Source organism: Lactuca virosa, chromosome 1 (genome assembly GCF_052849685.1).
Source record: "Lactuca virosa cultivar CGN04683 chromosome 1, Lactuca_virosa_CGN04683_v6, whole genome shotgun sequence".
Taxonomy (NCBI): Eukaryota; Viridiplantae; Streptophyta; class Magnoliopsida; order Asterales; family Asteraceae; genus Lactuca; species Lactuca virosa.
Window position 1 is genome coordinate 154,439,463 of NC_136426.1, and position 22,474 is coordinate 154,461,936.

The 22,474-nt window shown below is 34.7% G+C and overlaps 1 protein-coding gene and 1 long non-coding RNA gene across 2 annotated transcripts; one reads left to right on the top strand and one right to left on the bottom strand.

Annotated features, from left to right (window-relative positions):
* Positions 1-771: 771 nt before the first annotated feature.
* On the bottom strand, positions 772-2,396 carry LOC145107157 (uncharacterized). The gene is made up of 4 exons (XR_013707746.1): positions 1,724-2,396; positions 1,284-1,360; positions 1,033-1,116; positions 772-914 (listed from the first exon to the last, which is right to left on the bottom strand). It is a non-coding gene; the product is annotated as an uncharacterized LOC145107157 (long non-coding RNA).
* Positions 2,397-10,253: 7,857 nt separating this feature from the next.
* LOC145122396 (uncharacterized) lies at positions 10,254-11,519 on the top strand. The gene has a single exon (XM_079058002.1). It carries the CDS (start codon positions 10,254-10,256, stop codon positions 11,517-11,519), a length of 1,266 nt encoding a protein of 421 aa, XP_078914128.1.
* The last annotated feature ends 10,955 nt before the right edge of the window (positions 11,520-22,474 follow it).

Genomic DNA, 22,474 nt, shown 5'->3' on the forward strand with positions numbered 1-22,474 from the left:
AAATAAGAAAATTCTGTAGCTAATCCGTAGCTAATTAGCTACAGATTTTTCTTATTTTTGATTTTTCGGGCATCAAACTTCGCTTTTTTTTTCGCTCCGTTTTTTTCAGACCTCTACTATACATGATTATCTATATTTTCACCAACTTATAGATATTAATATCGTTTATAAAGTCGTGTGCCCCTTCGGGATCAAGTACTCGTTCACTACTAGAAACAGGGTTTCAGAGACGGAAAAATCCCTCTCTATTCCGTCGCTAAAGGACGATTGCGACAGATAAGCGATAAACATACTCTCTAGCCAATTAAAGTGTGGCTAATAACCTAGCGACAGATTTAGCGACATATTACTTTTTCCTTGCGACGACCTTAGCGACGGATCATCCATTGCAAATTCGTCACTTAATACAATTATTTAGGACATCGGCGACAAAACTCAGCACCATTAATCCGTCGCTAATCCCTCACAAATCTCTATTCTATGTTTTTTTATATTCTGTCGCTGATCCCTCTCAAATTTAATATATGATTTTTTTTTCTTTTCCATTGCTGATCCCTCGCAAATGAGTAATATCAAACTTTTTTTTTTTTTTTTTTGTATTACAAATCTAAAACAAAAAATAATTATACAATCCCAAATCAAACATTATCATTTAAATACCAAAAACATCAAATAAATATATAATCCAAATCCAAACATTAACAATGAAATACCAAAGTTAAACACTCATTGCTATTTGATTTCAAAGTATAATATAAACATATTTCTGCATTTCCTCTCATATTTTGCATTTCCGAATATATCTTTTCTATTGTTTCATATCTTGCATCCGAAAGAAGGATTGGAATGGAATTGGATTCCGATTCCTGTTCAATCTCATTGAATTAGGCAAACCAAGTGCCACTTACTTATTCCTGCAATGGAAGGAGACTTTGTTGGAAGCATTTGAAACCAAGTGTTGGACCGGAATGGAATTCAATTCCCATTCCGACCTAAAAGTAAATGGTAATATATGTTGGTGAAAGAAAATACCGTGTTTGCATACTGGTCTTTGGAAATTGTCTTTTCTCCTAGCATTTGATTCTTTGAACATTTGTGTTGACTATTACAGAGCATCTACAATATTTTTAATTAGGAAGAAAATTATAGAACTACCCTTCTTTATCAGCACAATTTCACATATTATCTAAAGTTTATATTCATGTAAATAGAGTCCGACCCAACAATCTTTTACAAAAAAAATAAAGTTCTCTTTTATATCAAATAAATGACAAATAACTTACATAAACTTTGGCAGTAGACTTTGGATCAAAGAAAAGTCATTTCATCACCCCTCTCCAAGATAGTTGTAAACAAGCCACTGATAATTACATTAAAAATCATAAGGACCAAAATTGTAAATTACCTTAAAAATTATACAAATATCTATATATAATAACAAATCATAAACCAAGGTTTTCTAGTAAAAATATGCATAATTAAACACTAATCTTTCATTCCATAACAGTTGAGGTGGATCTGAGGGCAAACTTCTAGTGTATCAATTGTTTGCAAGTTTCATTTAAGGACAAGAATGATCACAGATAATAAACAAGTTTCCATGATTATGTACAATTGTGAAGAAAAGATTATCCGTTGTTAATCAAACACAAATAAAAGGGAGCATAACGGTTAATCGTCTTAGTGTCTCTTTCAATTTGTTTCACATGTGAAAAATACATACCTTGCAAGCAACCAATTGTTGAAATAGTCAAAAACATGATCATGATTGAGTTTGTGATAGAATGCTTTTGAGAAAGGACCTCAAGATACACCTTGGATTCACTTAGAATCATGTATCACTGAAAATTGTGCTTCACCTGTAAAAAAGAGTTTAAATGGTTTGTCAGCACTCTACCATTACAGGAAAAAAAACAAGGTAACAGGCTATCAGGAACTCTTCTAAATAACTACAGAGGTAAATGCAGGTTGCCTTCTTTAATTTTTTTGACTATCCCAGATTCAGATTATCTCCTGTTCAGTTAAACAAACCAAAATAATATGCTTTACACATCATCCTTATGCTGTTTTTCTTTAGCCAGGTTTCTCTTTTGTGCATAGGCCATGTGTGTATGAGCTTATGGTGATCCTGCAACGTGAATCAAGAAAAAAAAGCATTAGTTAGTAGGACCAAACAAGCTTTATATGGCTATTTCTGATGATGAAGAGGAGGAGGAAGGCATTTATATCTTTGTATTTTAAGAAAAAAGCAAGAAGTTTCAAATAGACCGACACCCAACAAAGCATATGGAAGGTTTATAGGAAGAATAAGAAAAAAGGTGGTGCGCCTTGAAATTGGTGGCATAATTTACTTCTTTTCTTATACCATATGTCTCATCTAATCATTATGTCGTAAAGACTCCGGCTGCAATTAAACAATAAATTAAAATCCATTATTTCTGACTAAAAAAAACTAAAGACAATACAATACAATACATACCCAATACACATCAGTAAGTGAGGTGAGATCCTTTGGGGCAGGAATATGATTTTCATCAAACTCACATTCTTTCGGCTCCTCTGGTTCACGTGATTTCTATCAACAAACAAAAAGATAAAAGTATATTATATAAAAAGAAATGGTGATTGGTGAAAAGAAAATGATAAGTTTTAGTTGAGAGAGTAGTTTCTCAGTATTCTTAGGGAAGGAAAAGGCATCACATGTTTCCTATGCATCATAAATTGAAGACTGAATGGTGGTGGAATGGAATCCATTATTTTTGGCATGATGATTTTTGTTAATGTGGGCAGCAATTGCAGCATCAAAAGAATCACAGCTGTATGAAATCTGCTGATGACATGGAGTGGGACCCACTGCATTATGAGATACCTCAGAGAGCAGATCACATACGCTTATGTTAGTAAGACTATTAACCCATTCCAATGTAGACAATCCAATTCCCACACTTCCACCAATACCAATACCATTGTTAGTGTTGTTACGTTCTTCACCCTTACCAAACCAACCATACCTTAAAAAACACAAAAACCATGATCAATGATTTTTCTTAGAATGCTGTAAAAATTGTTGTTAAAAAGAAATAAAAAATTAAAGAGAGAGAAACCTTAAACGGAAAATCGGAGGACTCCCAATTAAGACAGAATCCTGATTCCATTTCTGAGAATTGGAAAGATTTGATGTTTGAGCATCATAAGGCACAAGTTTTAATTCTCCAGATGCTGCTACAGTAGAGCTAGCCCATTTACATGTCATATGTTCCAAAACCGATGATATTTTCTTTATGTGTACTTAAAGTCAGCTCCAGATGCGAGTTGTGATTGTCCTAACAAAAAAATATTATTATTATTATTATACAGATAAAGATAAAGTACAAAATTTATTATTGTTTCTTACCATTTCCAAGGCTCTACGTGTAGTTTCATCAACAGGGAAAAGTTGAACTTTAAGTTTCATTGAAGACAAAATATTTTGATGAAAAATTGGCACAGGTGTGTTTAAGAGCAGGAAAGTTGTTTTCTCCTGTCTATAAGTATGTGTAATAAGATTCAGTCTTCAGTAGTAGTCAGGTGGCTACAGGATTTTCCATAACAAATAAAAAAAAAATCTAGAACTACCACATATTGCAGCAGCCTTACAGTTAATTCATAGGAAAAACAATTTTATGCAATAAGGAAAGATGAGGGAGAAGAGCTGGTGGTGGTGAATCTGTAGGAGTGGCGTTTAGGGTTAAAAGAATAGCAGGGGTGGTGTGAAGATAGTTCTCATACTGCCTCGAAAATCCGAGATGTCTTTCCAAACCTGTAACCAAACAAAAAACACTAAAAATGGCTTAATTGACCTCAGTTCAACGATTCAGTTATAAATTATCAAAATGTGAACCCTAGATTGATCAAATCCAAGCACTCGCCACTTGTAAGGGAAAATCAAGAACACAGACAGAAAGAAGAAGAGTAAGAGAAGAAGAAAACCTATTTGATGTTTATGGTGGGAGTCGCTGATAATTTCAATTGTTGCATGAGCTTTGGGCAACATGTGGTACACCTGTAACAACTTGAAGAAATCAAATGAACATGAAAATCGGAACTTAAAAAATCAAAACTCCACAACCATTAGAAATATAGGCAGTTGAGTATAGTATGTTAGTAGCCTTTGACTAATTCTAAAATGGAATTAATGATTGAAACAAAACAAGCACGAAGAATTACTTTAAAACATGAAACAAGTTTTAATTACAAGATGCAATCGATTCAGGAATCACAAATAGAGGTTTTAATTACATGATGCAATCGATTCAACGTGAATGTACATATGATGTTGAGGTATAAGAAGGATGACGATTGAAACAAGAAAAGGGGGAAATTAAACCCTAACACACTATATTGTGCAACTTAACTAAACCTAACCTAATATACGACTAAATAAAAGAAAATCAAGAGATTTACTTGAATCGGAGGTTAATGAAAACTACTTTTAGATTTTATGGAGGTTGCCGGAATCAGAAGCATCAACGATGAGTTGTGTTGTCATCTGTTTGAAAGGAGATGGTGATATTAGGTTAACATGTAATAACGAACTAACTCCAAAGTGATAAATCGGATTTGGGAGGGAAGGAAACTTACAGCAATTTTGTGAAACTGGAATTGGGTTGCGCCAATTTCAGCGAGAGATCGGCGATTGAAAAACAAAAACGCACGTACCCAAAAAATAATTTATGTCGGCGTTCTCTCGCTAAACGCATACCAGATGGCAAAAATCGACAATTTCTCTATCTGTCGCTGAACCCTCGCTGAAATGCCTTCATTTTCTACCGATTAGCGAGGGATTGAGGTATGCCAATAAACACTTGCGAAATCCATAGTTGATCCCTCGATAAACCCTCGCTCATATGAAATTTGTGGAATAAATAAAGTAAATGTCTAAAACATCGCACATCTGTCGTAAATCCCTAGCTATAAGCCTTAAACTTTGCTACAGAATTTATCCGTCGCTATATCCGTCGCCAAAACTCAAGTTTCTAGTAGTAGTTTCACAGTTTAACATTGTAATGCCTATACTTTTCACCAACTTGTGATGGATTATGTTTGTATATGTATATTTATATACATGAATGAGTTTTGGTATATGTGTACGTGTATATGTGTATATATACGTGTTTGTGAGATGTATGTGAACGTATTCATAAGCATTATAGTGTTAAACCATTAAACGAGCAATGGATCCCGTATGTGCACACGACTTTATGAATGATATTAATAGTTATAAACTGGTGAAAATATAGATAATCATGTATAGTAGAGGTGTGAAAAAAACGGAGCGAAAAAAACGACGTTTGGTGCCCGAAAAATCAAAAATAAAAAAAATTTGTAGCTAATCCGTAGGTAATTAGCTACGGATTAGCTACGGAATTTTAACGGAAAGCATATTCCGTAGGTAATTACCTACGGATTAGCTACAGAATATGCTTTCCGTTAGAATTCCGTAGCTAATTACCAACAGATTAGCTACTGATTTTTCTTATTTTCGATTTTTCAGGCACCAAACGTCGTTTTTTTCGCTCCGTTTTTTTCACACCTCTACTATACATGATTATCTATATTTTCACGAAGTTATAGCTATTAATATCATTCATAAGGCCGTGTGCACATACTGGATCCATTGCTCGTTTAGTGGTTTAACACTATAATGCTTATCAATACGTTCACATATATCTCACAAACACGTATACCTACATCATGATGATGATTATGATGATGATGATGATGATCATCATCATCATCATCATCATTATCACCATCACCGTCACCGTCACCGTCACCGTCACCGTCACCGTCATCATCATCATCATCATCATCATCACCATCATCATCACCACCACCACCACCACCACCACCACCACCACCACCACCACCACCACCACCACCACCACCACCACCAGGGCCGGTCCTTTGGTTTTTATTACCCGGGGCGAGATAAAATTAGTATGCCCTTACATATGTACCGTACAATAGGCAAAGCATACATATAAAGCATTTATAAAATAGAAAATGCAGTAATTTAATAATAAAAATGATAATACAAACAAAACCTATAAAAATAACCTAAAACGATGCCTTTGTGCATTTTTCAAAGCAAAAACATCACTTATTTTACAATAATCAATATTTTGTAAAAAAATAACTATTGATACTTCAAATTGCTAATCCATTCAACAAATCTGTAAGGAAAGAAAGATACACCATCAACAAAGTTTATGTTCTTGTCTTCCACTTTCAAGATGTCAATTGTCAAGTGATCTGGAAAATACATTATAAAATCAGGAAATAAGAATTCATTTTTCAAAACTACTATCTAATAGCAAGAATTAAGTAAATATATAGCTTCTCCTTTCTGGTGTCAAGTGGTCTGCAAAATGCATCAGACAATCATAAATAAGAATTTATTTTTTAAAACTACTATCTAATAGCAAGAATGAAATAAACATATACCTTCTGCTTTCTGCTGCCTCCAAATATTAAAAATAATCAAGAAACTGAGAAGCATAACACAAAATTTTAGAAAGGAACCACAAAAAATCAGATTTCAAACAAGAATCAAAGCTAAATAAACAAAATCAAACCTAAATAAGCAGATTTTCTAACAAGAAATATTTTGCTACGTCAACAAGAAACACTCCGATTTCTGAAACAATAACAAAAACACTTTCAGATAACATAATTCAGGAATTACACTGCACAGTAACCAGAAATCAGAAATTAGATCGTAAACAAAGAAAGGAAATCAAAATAAGAGAAATTAAACTCTCTTAAATCAGAATCACTGTGTGAACTGTATATATCTTAACCTAAAAGCCAGAACCACGACTTTAGGTCTTTAACCACCGGAACAGAATAGAAAAATCACAAATCATAACATGAAAAATACATAAATTTGAGGATTTAGAAACAAGGAATTATAGATATCAGGAGGAAGGAATGTAGTCGACTGTTCTGATATCTTTAGAACTTAAAATTGGTTATGGATTACTTTTTATTTGTTAGATAGTCAGAGCAACAGATTCTAGGCATAGAGACTAGGGATGAGATTTAGAACCGGAAAACCGGACCGGAACCGGAATCGGACCGGAACCGGAACCGTTAGAACCGGAATATATAGAACCGGTTCCGGTTCCGGGTTTAAAAATTGGCTTTATCCGGGTTCCGGGTAATCCGGGTTTGGGTCCATCGGGTCCGCGTAAAGCGGGTCTGAAAACCGGAACCGTTGTTAGGAACCGGAACCACTTTTACGGGCCGGAACCGGTTTTTTGTGAAACGTTTAAAAGATGTATATCTCATTCGTTTCAATTCCGATTGACATGCGATTTTTTACAACATGTAGTTTAGAGTTTGTACATGATTTTAGACTATAAACTTGCCATTTTTAGTTTTATATTCATTGACTTATAGTCCTCCAAAGCCGAGATAACAAAGCTGAAAGTTTTTAGTTTTTCAGTTTTTTAGTATTTTGTGAAAGTTTTAAAACATGCATATCTAATTCGTTTGAAGTCGGATTGACATGTGTTTTTTTCCAACTTGTAGTTTAGAGTTTGTACATGATTTTAGACTACAATTTTGTCATTTTTGGTTTAATATTCAATGATTTACAGTCCCCCGAAGTCGGGATATCAAAACTGAAAATTTTCAAAGCTATTTGTTTTTGTACTTTGTATTCTGTGAAAATGCTAACACATGATTTTAGACTAAAAACTTTCGGCTTTGATATCTCGACTTTGGAGGACTATAAGTCAATGAATATAAAACTAAAAATGGCAAATTTATAGTCCAAAATCATGTACAAACTCTAAACTACATGTTGTAAAAAATCGCATGTCAATCGGAATTGAAACGAATGAGATATGCATCTTTTAAACGTTTCACAAAAAACCGGTTCCGGTCCGTAAAAGTGGTTCCGGTTCCTAACAACGGTTCCAGTTTCTAGACCTGCTTTACCCGGACCCGATGGACCCAAATCCGGATTACCCGGAACCCGGATAAAGCAAATTTTTAAACCCGGAACCGGAACCGGTTCTATATATTCCAGTTCTAACGGTTCCGGTTCCGGTCTGATTCCGGTTCCGGTCCGGTTTTCCGGTTCTAAATCTCATCCCTAGTCGGGATATCAATATGAAAATTTTCAAATTTCAACCCACTAAGTAGTAAGTAGTTACCAAAAAAATTCTGGTTTTTCCGGTTCTAAACCCACTTTATCCGGTTCCAACCTACCCACTTTGATGTTTCCGGGTTTTCCGGTTCTAGACCCACTTTACCCGCTACCGTACCCGGAACCGAACCGGAACCGGTTCCTATATACCGGTCCGGTTTCTGGTTCTACAAAATCCTGTTAACCGGTTCCGGGTTTTCCGGGTCCGGGTCCATCCGGTCCGGGTTTGGACCCACTTTCATTCCTAATAGAGACATCGATTTCTCCAATCGACAACATCACAACAACGTCTTTCTAGGCGTCGTTTTGTTTTTCTATGCGCACCATCAATAGTTGTTTGGTGCCTAATGAATTCCGCTTCCTCACGTCCTAAACAGATGAAGTAAACTGCCAGGCTAATTATTTCGGACCAACTATTTAATATACTACAAACTGCTAGAATATTTGCTGCCCTTAAAATTTTGCTACCCTGGGCTTATGCCCAATTCGCCCATGTATTGGACCGGCCATGACCACCACCACAACCACCATTACCCGTTTCATTGTTTAACGTTGTAATGCTTACACATACATATACACACACATACGCATACATATACACACATACATATACATAAGCACACACATACACACATACATACTTATACAAATATACATATTTCCCATAATTATCATATTTTTTCATTATTTAATTTATACATTAAACGTATATTATTTTTAATTGTTTGTTTGTGTGTTAAACACATTTTTAATTGTTTGTGAATATTATTATTATTAGGACTATTAGTATAATTTTTAATTGTTTGTGTTTTAAATATGTAAAAACAAAACGATCATAAAAAACAGTTTTAAGACTTGAATATTGAAAATAATAATAATAATAATAATAATAATAATAATAATAATAATAATCATCGAAAAAAGAAAGTGTATAAAACTAATAGGAGACTAACTCAGCAAGGATGTGGCATGCCCGGCTGGATGGTAAGTGTGTTGGTTAGTTATGCCCGAGATGCGAGTTTGATTCTTACCCCACCCCGTTTTTCTTTATTTTTCCAGAAACAAAATAAAACTAATTGGAGTCTAAACTAGTAAGGATGTGGCATACCCGGCCGTTTGGTAAGAATGTTGGTTAGATGCGCGTGAGACTAGAGTTCGATTCCTGTTGCAACATTTTTTTTTGATGGCCGTAGCTACGCCGTAGGTGTCTTTTAAATGAAAAACGCTCCCTGCCTTTTCTTTCTTCCCCCTCTCGCAACTATCTGTTAAGACAAGAACAAAAAAAAAACGCGAACTGCTCTCTGGTGGCCGACGAGCTCTTCCCCCTGGTGGCGGCGCTCCTTGCTCCTGCACCTTTCCGTCGTCGACGGCACTACCATTGCCGGTGCTTCTTCCCTGCTGCATTTTCCCGTCACTGACGCCAACAAAGGTAAACCCTAGTTTTTTTTCTTTTTTGTTTCTTTTTAAAAATTACTTTGTTTTAGGTTAATTTTGTTGAATATGAGCTGGTAAGGTTGAATTTTTTTTTGTTGAATGTGAGGTTTTAGGTTGATTTTTTTGTTGAATGTGATGTTTTAGGTTGATTTTGGTGTTTAAGATTTGTTAAAATTACTTCCTCCTGCACTTTGTTGAATGTGTGGTTATAGATTTGTTAAATATGAAATATAGGTTGAATTTGAGGTTTTAGATTTGTTAAATATGATATATATATATATATATATATATATATATATATATATATATATATATATATATATATATATATATATATATATATGTTATATAAAAAATGTTAAGTTAAATTGTTAAATTTGTTAGTTAAATGTTTATATATGGATTTTTAGTTAATTTAAAATGCATACTATGATATTGATCATTTGTTGAAATGTTAGGTTAATAGTATGTTATGAATTTTTTTATGGATTTTTGTAACTTGAAATGTGTAGTATGTTGTGTATCGTTAGTTATACATATTAGATTAAATGGGATGTTACACTATTATATTGAAATGTTAGAGTTCTAACATTTTTAAATCGAAATGTAGTTTTAGATCAAAATGTTGTCTAATAGAGAATGGATGTACACGAAGAGACTCGATAGTCGTCGTTTGTTTAATCCGCAATGGCCACATTATGTCAATTTGTTTTTGGATTTTGCTTACACGAACGCAACAAACATCCAACGTATTATTAGGGAAGGGGTGGAAGTTTTTGAAATTAGATGTCCGTGTGTGAAATGCAAAAATATTTATTACCACCCGAGAGAATTAGTTTTTAACCATCTTATTGCCCGAGGATTCATGAATGGTTATTCACTATGGTATTTACATGGCGAAAAATATCCAACACTAGAGATTGGTCAATGTTCAAACCCAATATCAGCTCAACACGTGGTTCAAAGTTCAAATCCTGAAACGGGTGAACACATTAATAACGATTTTGGTGATTATCGTAGATACGAGGAGATGGTCATCGAAAGCATGCATCAACCTGAGGCTTCTTATTATAAACAAACACCACACCACCCAAATCTTGAAGCTCAAAATTTTTATAAAATTTTGAAACAAGTGAGTGAACCTTTATGGGACGGGTGTACAAAAACTTCCACACTCGCCGCCACCACTAGATTATTGGACTGGAAATCACAATCTAATGTTTCAGACACGTCATTTGATAAACTACTTTTGATTGTTAAAGACATTCTACCATCTGGCGAGAAGCTTCCTAATAGCTTCTACGAGACCAAGAAAATGTTGAAGCCACTAAAATTGCCTTCAGAACGGATTCATGTGTGTATAAACCATTGCATGCTATTTAGGGGCCAGTTTGCTGATCTGGATCAGTGTGTAGTATGTGGTGAAAATAGATACAAAGACAGAGGGAGGAAAGTTCCTCATTTGGTCTTAACTTACATGCCGATTGGACCGAGACATCAAAGGATCTTTTATTCAAGGAAGACGGCCAAACATTTAACTTGGCATGCAGATCATTCAATAGATCCAGAAAAGATGATACATCCCAGTGAAGGTAAAGCATGGAATCATTTTGACACAACATATCCTGATTTTGCAAATGAGACGCGCAACATTCGTCTCGGGTTGTGCACTGATGGGTTTAGTCCTAATAATTCAAACACAACTCCCTATTCATGGTGGCCGGTGTTTATCACTGTTTACAACCTACCCCCTTGGTTGGCTTTTAAACATCAGTACATACAACTTCCATTGATCATTCCTGGGAAGAAGAGTCCTGGACAGAATTTGGATGTTTTTTTTACAACCTCTGGTGGAAGAGTTGAAGATGTTGTTCATAGATGGCATTGAAGCTTATGATGCTCATCGAATGACCAATTTTCAAATGAAGGTTGTACTTCTATGGACAGTTAGTGACTTCCCTGCTTATGCAATGTTGTCCGGATGGAGCACTCATGGTAATTTAGTGTGCCCATATTGCATGCACCAAACAGAATCATTCCGGCTTGTCAACGGACAAAAACCGTGTTGGTTTGACTATCATAGAAAACATCTACCCGTAAGACATGTATTTCGAAATGATTTTTTAAAAGGAAAGAAAGTGAAGGTTCGTGAAGTGCCTGTTCCGTACCCAACCGGATAATATATTTGGGAGAAAATCGAACATTTTCCCACTGTATACAACGGTACGCCCTATGGTCCAAATTATATAAAGCCACATGGTTTTGGTATTACACATAACTGGGTAAAGAAGAGCATCTTTTGGGAGCTTCCATATTGGTGTCACCTGTTGATCCGACACAACGTTGATTTGATGCATATTCATAGGAATTTTTTTGAAAATATGTTTCAGGCTTCTATGGGCACCTCAAAGTCCAAAGACAATATAAAGGCAAGAGAGGATATTGAGATGCTATGTGATCGACCTATACTAAACCCTATCAGGGACAACAACATGAAGGCTAGGAAGAATCGTGGAGATTACACATTGAAAAAGGACAACAACAGGAAGGCTAGGAAGAATCATTGGAGAAAATATACCCTCCGGGCTTCTTTGATTCAATGGAACACCTAGTCATACATTTAGCTGATGAAGCTATTGTTGGTGGTCCGGTACATTATAGATAGATGTTTCAATACGAGAGGTAATCAAATGTTTTAATATTATATATCTAACATTTTTAAAGTTACTTGCGGTATTCCTAACACATCGTCCATACTTTGTAAATATAGGAAACTGGGCATAATTATAAGAAGAATAAGGAAGAAAGCAAGGGATGAGGGTTCAATAGTCAACGAACATCTAGTGAATGAACTCACTACCTATTGTTCGTTATATTTTGACCCGACGATTGAGACACGCCATAATCGAGAAGCACAAAATTTTGCACCGCAAAGTCATAATTTTTCTAGTGGAGAAGCTCCACTTAGCATCTTTGTTGTCCCTTGAAGAAGATTATATGAAAAAAGTGGAAAACGACAAGCTTTGACTGATAAAGATTTTCACAAGGCGCACACCTATATATTACTTAACTGTAAAGAAGTTAACCCTTACATCATGGAGTTTGATGAAATGGTCATGAAAACAAATCCAAACGAATCAGTTTCAGATTTAAGAGATAAATACTTTGTTGAATGGTTTGAGGACAAAGTAAGTAGAAATAGTTAAATCATACTGATTGTTATTAATGCATCATTAACCAACATAATGTGTATATTTTCAATGTAGGTAATGTATAAGAAACCTGATGGACGTGCTAGACACTTAGAAGTTATAACTAATAAACCATCGACACATGCTCATTAGTATAATGTGTATTTTGTAAATGGTTATAAGTTTCACACTCAACAATACGGTGAGGGTCGTGTGACGAATAACTTTGGAGTATGTGTGAGAGGGGAGACGTATAATGCCGAACAAGAGTCAGACTACTATGGCATAGTGCAAGAGATCTTAGAGATTAAGTATTATAGCAGCCGACCCTCGACTGTTGTACTTTTTAATTGTATTTGGTTTGATAACAAAGACGGTGTAATAGTCAACAAAAACAAGTTGATTGATGTCAAACCCAACTCTCGACTTCAAACTGACGACCCTTTTTGTTTGGCATCACAAGCCGAACAAGTGTTTTATACCTTATACCCTTCAATGACAAGGGAGACTAAAGATAAGTGGGCGGTGATCAAGAAAAAACCAAGAGGGGTATTTGAAGTTACCGAAGCTGAAATGGAAGCAAATGAAATCTTTCAGGATGAAGAACGATTTGAGTCACCCCTTACTGTAACTCGTGCAGAACGACTGTGCCTAGCCTCAACTACAAATATGTATGAGCAAATATCTGATGACGAGAATGAGAGAATTAGGGAGGAAGATGAAGAAGTGGAAGATTTTGAAGTCGGAGATGATGAAAACGAGTTGTATTATTCAGAAGAAGAATTTGAAGACGAAGACGATGAGGACGGATGTTAGGAGCATTGTCTTGTGTTGATGATAAGAGCATTGTATTTGTTGATGTTAAGAGCATTGTCTTCTTTTTTAAAACCTTAAAATTAAATGTTGTTTTTGTAATGCTTTTGGTTTGGACATATTGTTCTTTTAAACATTTCTTTTGTCATGACTTATTAATCTTATATTATATAACTGACCATTCTTGTTCTATTAAATGCATCATGTCGGGTAATAGACGCAAGGATAAAGGCCACATTAACAACTCTTTTTCTGGTAGTGCGAGGCATAGGGTGGGGAAGGCATCCCCTAATTCTACCGAAGAGCCATGTCATAGGACGTCGCTCATACTGATCGATATGCTGATAGTGACAGGAGTTGCAGGCTCCAACAGTCAGGGTGCTATTAGTCAACAAACCGGTATGGCTGATCCTCTAGCAAACTTGGCCGAGATTCTCCGTTTTCGGGCTCGAGAGACGGGTCATATGCCCCAACTCCCACATACGGATTATAGGCCTCAACTCCCACTACAGATGGATTATAGGCCTCAGTCCCCACAAATGTTTTTGAGGACAGGTGGTAATGATGGGTTTGAGGACTATCGTTTTGAGGGTGCAGATGCAGAGGCAACCTTTCGGTCACCACATACCCCACACACACCGATGGCACCGAACACGCCATTGACGCCGCATGGCTCCGCCTCTAGAGGTATTTCAGGAGGTCACGACTCGAATGCGAGTGATTTTCACGCCTCGTCGTTGCCCCTCATCAGCCGAGATAGGGAAAAGTTAGTGTTTTCATCATTTAAAACTTAATTTCTTGATGTTATAATTATACTTATATAGTTTTTTCAATACTGTAGGTTTGGGGATCAAAAAATCCACAGCGTGTGTATTCGTCTCTTTTGGGAGAATTTGGATCATCCGTGGGCCCAGTTCAGTGATATTCCAAATGAGGCTCTTATACAGATGTTTTCGCGTTTCGGGGTAATATATTAAATACTTGTTATTGTATCTTATACTAATTTGTTTTTAGTTTGTATTTTTAAATTTACTTTTTATTTTTTACAGACCAAGTACAGGTGGCATTCACAAGAGAAGGAGAACATATTTGATGCATTCAAGTGTGTCCTCAATGATAGATACAGAGATAGGATGAAAGGTATCAGGAGACAATCTGCCAACATGGCACGAAATAATGGGAAACCCCTACCCCCAAAGTTTTGAAGCTACTATGATGCGATGAATAACTACCGCCCCGAACGCGTACCGGAGACTGTGTGGCAACGTTTGTGTGATGTAACGGATATGATACATTATTATTTTTTTGTTAAGTTTTTGATTTCTTATTATATTATTGTACTTATATATATATATATATATATATATATATATATATATATATATATATATATATATTCTTTTCAAAGCATTGGTCCACATAGAAGTGGCAAAAGAATTAAAAAATCGCTCAGCAGAACCGCAACACCGCAGACTCTAGTGGGTCAACAGCAAGACATATTGCGGGTAGTATAGGATTTGACCAGCATCGTAGGAAATTAGTAAGTATCACAATAATAAATTTTATTATTCTTATTTTGTTATAACACTAACTACATTAATTGTACGTTGACTTTTATGTAGGAAAAATTGATGGGTAAACCACCCACACAGTATGATGTTTTCGTGAAGACGCATGGCACTGCCGAGTCGAAGAAAAAATATTTTGAGGGAAATCATGAAAATCTTGAATATTGCTCGCAGATGGCCAAAGAAGCACAAGTAACTTATCTTTATCATTTATGTATATTGATTGTCTCATTTTTGTATATACAATCTTGTTGTTTTTTGTAATTTGTAGGAAGCGTATCTGCAGGGGTTGGTCAACAAATTTGGTGAAGATCCTGCAAAACGTAAGGATGATGTAGATGTATGGGAGGAAAGCCAACTTAGAAGAAAAGGAAAGAGGAAGGGTGCTATCTATGGGATAGGAGCATCAAATATGCATTTTTTGGTTTTAGGGACTCCATCTTCCTAATCCACCCAGTCCACCCAGTCGGATAGCACGCAACAAGAGGTATGTTGATAATACTGATTAAATTGATAATAAACAAAAGTATGTTGCTATTATGGTTAAAATTTATGTAGTTTGTTGATAATATTAATTAAACTGTTAATAAACAAAAGTACGTTGCTATTATGGTTAAAAGTTATGTAGTTTGTTGATAATATTGATTAAACTGATAATAAACAAAAGTACGTTGCTATAATGGTTAAAAGTTAGGTAGTTTGTTGATAATATTGATTAAACTGATAATAAACAAAAGTACGTTGCTATAATGGTTAAAAGTTAGGTAGTTTGTTGATAATATTGATTAAACTGATAATAAACAAAAGTAGCTTGCTATAATGGTTAAGAGTTAGGTAGTTTGTTGATAATATTGATTAAACTGATAATAAAGAAAAGTACGTTGCTATAATGGTTAAAAGTTAGGTAGTTTGTTGATAATGTTGATTAAATTGATAATAAACAAAAGTATGTTGCTATTATGGTTAAAAGTTAGGTAGTTTGGTGAGAATATTGATTAAATTGATAATAAACAAAAGTATGTTGCTATTATGGTTAAAGGTTATGTAGTTTGTTGATAATATTGATTAAATTGATAATAAATAAATATATGTTGCTCTTATGGTTTAAAAGTTAAGTGTATTGCTATAATTATAAACTAAAATGCATTGTTACAATAAACTAAAATACATTGCTATTATTGTTTAAGCATTGAATTGTGTTACCATTTTTTAGGTTGATAGGTTGCGTGCTCAAGTTTCTATCATGGAACAACAACAACAACAACAACAAATGAAAGAACAAATGGAGATGGTTATAAGGATGATAAATATGTCTGGAAATCAACCCCGTGGTCCCCCCGATAATCCACCCGAGGACAATTGATAAGTATTTTGGAACAATTGAATTTGTAAACACTTGTATTGTTTGCTTGTTTTGTTATGCTTAATTTGTATGGTATTTAAGACAATGGAATTGAATGTGTCAAAGTTGGTATTAGGGACATTTTTTGGTGTATTTTGGACAAATTGAATTGATATGGTATTTGACAAAAAATGGAAATTTTTAAATTTTAATTTTTTTTTTTGATAAAATGAAATTAGCTACGGACTAGCTACGGAAATCCGTCGCTAAATAGGTCCGTAGGTATTCCGTAGGAAGAAAGTCAATTTTAGTCAAACTTGAGTTCTGTCGTTAATTCGTAGGAAATCCGTAGCTAAACAGTTCTGTAGCTATTCCGTAGGAAAATACTTGCATGGGTAATCCGTAGGAAATCCGTATCCATGTGATTCCGTAGCTATTCCATAGGAACATACACCCGTCGGCAATCCGTAGGTATTCCGTAGCAATTACTGTCCGTAGCTATTCCGTAGGTATTATACCTACGGAAAAATCTGTAGCTATTCTGTGGCTAGTCCATAGCAATTCCGTAGGTAAAAATTTCCCACGGGCATTTATGCTACAGGGCATTTTCCGTAGCAAATCCGTAGGTATCGCCTTATACCTACTGAATAGCTACGGATTGTGCCGTAGCTGTTGCCCTAGTTTTCTAGTAGTGCATGCCTTTAGGTGATCTGATTATTTCAGTAGGTATTCAGTCCAAGTACTAAAGTTAGATATATTGTTATATCGGTTTTAAATATAATGTTTTAATAAATATTGTATTTCCCTAACTGGGAAATATCGATTTCCTATCCTATATATTCTATTTGAGTTATTAACTGCCATCTTGTATTTAGGCTCAAATTACCGGTCAAATAAGCAAGAATATAAGGTCTTTTCCAGACCATCTCTACTAACAGATGCACCCCTCAGGATTAAGGCTTCTTTTGATAACTTCTTCACGGGTAACCATCAAACGCTTTTGCACTGCATCTTCCAGTTCAATAGAATAAAACCTAACAATCATAAACATATATTCAGTGATGCATACACATCAATTAATGTATATCAAAAACAGGACAAAACACACATTAGCAACTAAAAATTCTTAATAACTCATAGAAAAACTTTTTAATGTGATGAACCTGGAGTTGTTATTTGTAACACTTTTTGCGTTGCCAAATAAGAAAGCTTAGTCATGTCATGAACTCCACCAGTAGTGGCTTCCACATCTTTGTAATATATTTTTGATAAATTCGCAACAACCTTCAATGGTATAATAGGGAAAATGTAAATTGAAAGTAAAACCATTAATTTACCAGAAAAGAGTGAAATTAAAACTGAAAGGGATAGTCGATTCACATTTGACATAATACATGATCCACTTACTTTCTTCCTATCAGTAGTTTGGATCTCAGCTTCCTCTCCATTTATTTTTAACACTTGTCCATCTATCTAAGCGACTGATGGGTCTCCAACCCAAACTTCAGAACCTACGATAATATTTGTTGTAGCACCCTACATATTAATTCAGAGCTCCATAAGGTACCAGGAAAATAAGAAAAAAAAGTGATAAATTTTACATGGTTTAATCAAGAAAATAACATGGATGTTGTGGATTAGGACCAAACGACATCAGTTAAAGTTTTGTAAAACTTACACACAACACAAACACAAATAGTTATACGGATAAATAGAAAAGTAAAGTGAGATCGATACGAGGTTGATAAGTGATAGTAGAAAGCTTGCATCAAACATTCATTCAGACATTTCATCAAACATCTAAGGAGCTTGTCCGTAACACAACTGCAAACCCATCTTTAATATGTAACCTGAGAAAAATATAACAAATTTTATGAAGAAAGCGTCAAATGATGTTAAATTTTCGAATGCAAAGACAAAATGTGACCATGGATGTTGTTGTAAACTCTCAAAAGTACGAAATAGAGCATAAAAATAAACACATAGCAAACGGAAATAAATAAGAAAGAAAAAGAAAAGTTAACCTAGTTAGAGTCTTGAAATTCCTGAGCCTCAAAGTTTAACAATGAAAAAAGACGGTGATGGCATCCCATATAGATATATGTTAGATGCATTTCATGCATCCATTTTGTAGTTTTACTCCATAAAAGTGCATTGCATTTAGGTTTAAACTCAAGCATTTTGCATGTTTTTCGGGATTTTTCATGAGGCAATTTCATTCACACATTTTTGTGATATTTCAGGGACTTTTGGAGGTAGGATATTGTTGGAGGAGGTAAATAAGAGTTGCGGACAAAATTTCGGGACTTGTGGAGCACCGAGGAGCAAGATATCAAAGAAATGAAGATTTTGGCTTTATAGAGATTTACACGGCCGTGTAAATGAAAGCCTTACGTTTACACGCCCGTGTAAACGTAGATTTCTGCGCAGTGTATTTTTGCGTTTACGCGGGCGCGTAAACGACATTGTTAATTTACGCGGGCCGTGTAAACGTAAATGCGAGTTTTAAAGCAGTTTTTCACCATTCTTGAAGGGGGAAACCGATTTTTTTAAGGGGGGTCGACTTTTGGAGCAGGGAAGGCGATTTTCTTGAGGATTTTGGAGTTTATTAACACTTGGGAACATTTGATTTCACTTTGTAAGAACTTTAATTTCATTTTCTAGATTTGTGATCTTGTTCTAGTCATGAGTGGCTAGAACCCTAGATTCTCCAACTTTATGTCTTGACATTTGGATGTGATTTCAATCATATGACTTGATGTTTGTTTTCAATTTTCTATCTAGTGAATTTGATTTTGTCTCAATCGAATGTTTGATTCTAATTGTGATTCTTATTGGCCATTTGAATTAGGGTTAGATCATTCAAGTTATCTAATTGCAAAATCCGTAATTGTTTTGTAAATTAGACTAGGTAACAAGCACTAAACTGATTTCTATTGAATGAATTTAGTGTAAATCCTATTCACACATTCTTATGCTCCCGAGCTTATGAGGAGTATTGAGTGTTGTTGGGAACATTCACATAAAGTTTAATGCAATCTTTCAACCTAATTCTAAGAGCGTGTTTAGATTAGATTGGTATGGTTAGGATTAATCAAAGAGCTTATTTTGGTTAATCAATGTGGTGAATGGGAGGTGCTAGAGCTTGTTAGCATTTCTAAGTACCAATTTAGATAGAATTGAACAAATATCATTTCATCCTTGGAATCACATTGCTAATTTGTCTTGCATGGAGTTGGAGTCCTTACAAATCTTGAATCTACTTCGTTTAATCAATCATTTACTTTTTACTTTATTCTATTGTTTAAATCATTGCTTATAAATTCCCCCCCCCCCCCAATTCTGTGACCATTTTTGTACCTTACGCAAAAAGGTATAAGCACTTGTCCCGTGTCTCTGTGGATCGACCCTGCTTACCTTGTATTACATTTTTAGTGCAAAGTAACAGTGTTTTGGAGTCATTTTGTACCCCTTTATTTGTTGGGTTTGATACGCCTAACAATATATGGTTTCAAGTATGAAGGCGGTGGAAGTAGAAATCGACAGTAAAATCGTCGGCATAAAAATAGAGTCGGTGGATGATAGAATGGGAGTCGGTGGGTTTTTGGAAAAACTGAGAATCGATGGATGATAAAATTAATGAGAAAGCGGTGGGAAACGATGTGTATCTGGAAGGAGCAGATGAAAGAAGACAACCAACAAGATAACACGTTACAACGGTGGTAAAAGATAAGACAACACGTAGAACCTATGAATAGTATCGTCACCGACCGACGATCATTGGAAGAAGAGGCCACCGACCCAAGATAATCGGAAGAAAGGGATGAAAGGTCAACGGGAAAAGGCACGATTAAAAAAAATCTGACCAATCAGATATAAGAACTATTCCTACGGGAACATTCTTTATATATATATATATATATATATATATATATATATATATATATATATATATATATATATATATATATATATATATATATATATATATATATATAGAGAGAGAGAGAGAGAGAGAGAGAGAGAGAGAGAGAGAGAGAGAGAGAGAGAGAGAGAGAGAGAGAGAGAGAGAGAGAGAGAGAGAGAGAATTCATAGTTTTCCGAGAACCCGAGAACTAAAGATGGAACGTTGGATCAATTATTCGTTGGCTTAGATGATCAGTGGCGTACTTTGTAAATATAACTAAAATAAGTGGTATATTAGGTTTTATTAAGAATAATCAGGGGGTAATATCGGTATAAAAATTGATCCTAAACAACATCAAAACAACGTCTGATAGTTTCTTTTTCCCCAAAATTCAGACTTTTTCTCTCCAATTCTGTCCCTATTTCTCTCACACCATCATCGTCGATCATTCCTTCAAATCCATCACCATCGTGCGGAATACATGGTCGCCTCTGTTGTCGTCCCGCCGTCGATTCATCGCCTTCATCATTTTCTCCCTCCCGTCTCCGTCAATCGCCCTGATTACCTAAACATTTAGCCAAACGAAAGGTGATTAATTTGTTCAACAACAATGTCTCTTCAGATGTCACAATGTATTCCTTATCTCTTTCATCTACTTTCACAAGATGATTCGTGTCAGGATCCGATGAGAACGACGTTGTTCTCGTCGGAGAAGGTCTCGCCGGATACATCGTCGCGATTAAGGCTGCTCGTTTAGGGCTTAAAATTACATGTAATGAGAAGCGTGGTGCTTTTGGTGGTACTTGCATCAATGTTGGTTGTATTCATTCTAAGGTATTTCTTTTATTCTTTTCATCGATATGTTTTTTTCTACTATTAATTTCATGTATCTGTGTTTTGTCTCTATGAATGATTGTATCTACTTTCGTCTATATGTTTCTATGTGATGTGTTCTGATGTCTAGGTTTTTGCATTTCTTAAGTGATTAATTTATGTGTCTTTGATGGTATGTCTGTCTTGAAGTCAAACCTGAAATTGAACTTACAAATCCCTAATTCATATGAATTTGTAGCCTACACTATTTTGTTATTACTTCTAAAATATAATTCATTTAACCGTACTAAATTAGGGTGACAAGAATTATTGTTTTTGATTTGGATTTGAGGTCTTTCTCTGTTATAAGAAGTTTTTGTATGTTCAACCGATGTATTTCTTATACTAAGCTTGTGTATTAGAGATTTGTGTATTTTATTGTTGAAAATAATTTTACGTGGAGATCTTAAACTCGTCATAATCTAATAGTTTCATTGATTATTTATTTGATTTATTTAATTTATTTTGTTTGTGCTAAAGGTGGTGTTTATGGTTGAAAAGGCTTCAAAGAATCACATACGTTAGAAGTTCATTCTTTTATATTATTAAATTTGTTAATATTTTCATTTTCTAACACATGAACTTATTATTATTAACAGGAAAAGTAAGACCTTGTCACCACAAAACCAAGATAAACATGTTAAAATATTAAAGATATGTATAAAATAAATCAATTTTTGTAACAAGTGTGTGTATATTTTTTATAATAGTTGGGAAAAATATGTTATACTCAGAACTGTGATTCATAACAAAAAAATGGAATGAGTTATTACATTCCATGATCATGTTTGTTTGTTTGCTATGTCGAAACGGAAAGAATTTTATTATAAACTTTATATATTATGAAAAAAATTATATTTGTCATTCCAATGGAATTAGTAATTCCAGTCCTACATGATTCCATCATACCAATTACAATCCTCCCCTCTTGTTGTTGATGGTCGGCTGAGCTTCAACATCTAAATGTTGAAGAATCAACACTTGATAAGTGTATAAGGTAAACACAACAATGCCTCAACTCTATGGAATTTGATTATAATACTCGAAAGTGTGTATCTTCATGTTGTTTTTTTATGTGGTATATGTTAGGTGCATTTCATGTACCCATTTTGTAGCTTTATTTCATAAAAGTACATTGCATATAGGCTT

Excerpts from the sequence above, each read along its gene's own strand:
- LOC145122396 (XM_079058002.1), top strand. The coding sequence starts at position 10,254 with ATGTTGTCTAATAGAGAATGGATGTACACGAAGAGACTCGATAGTCGT.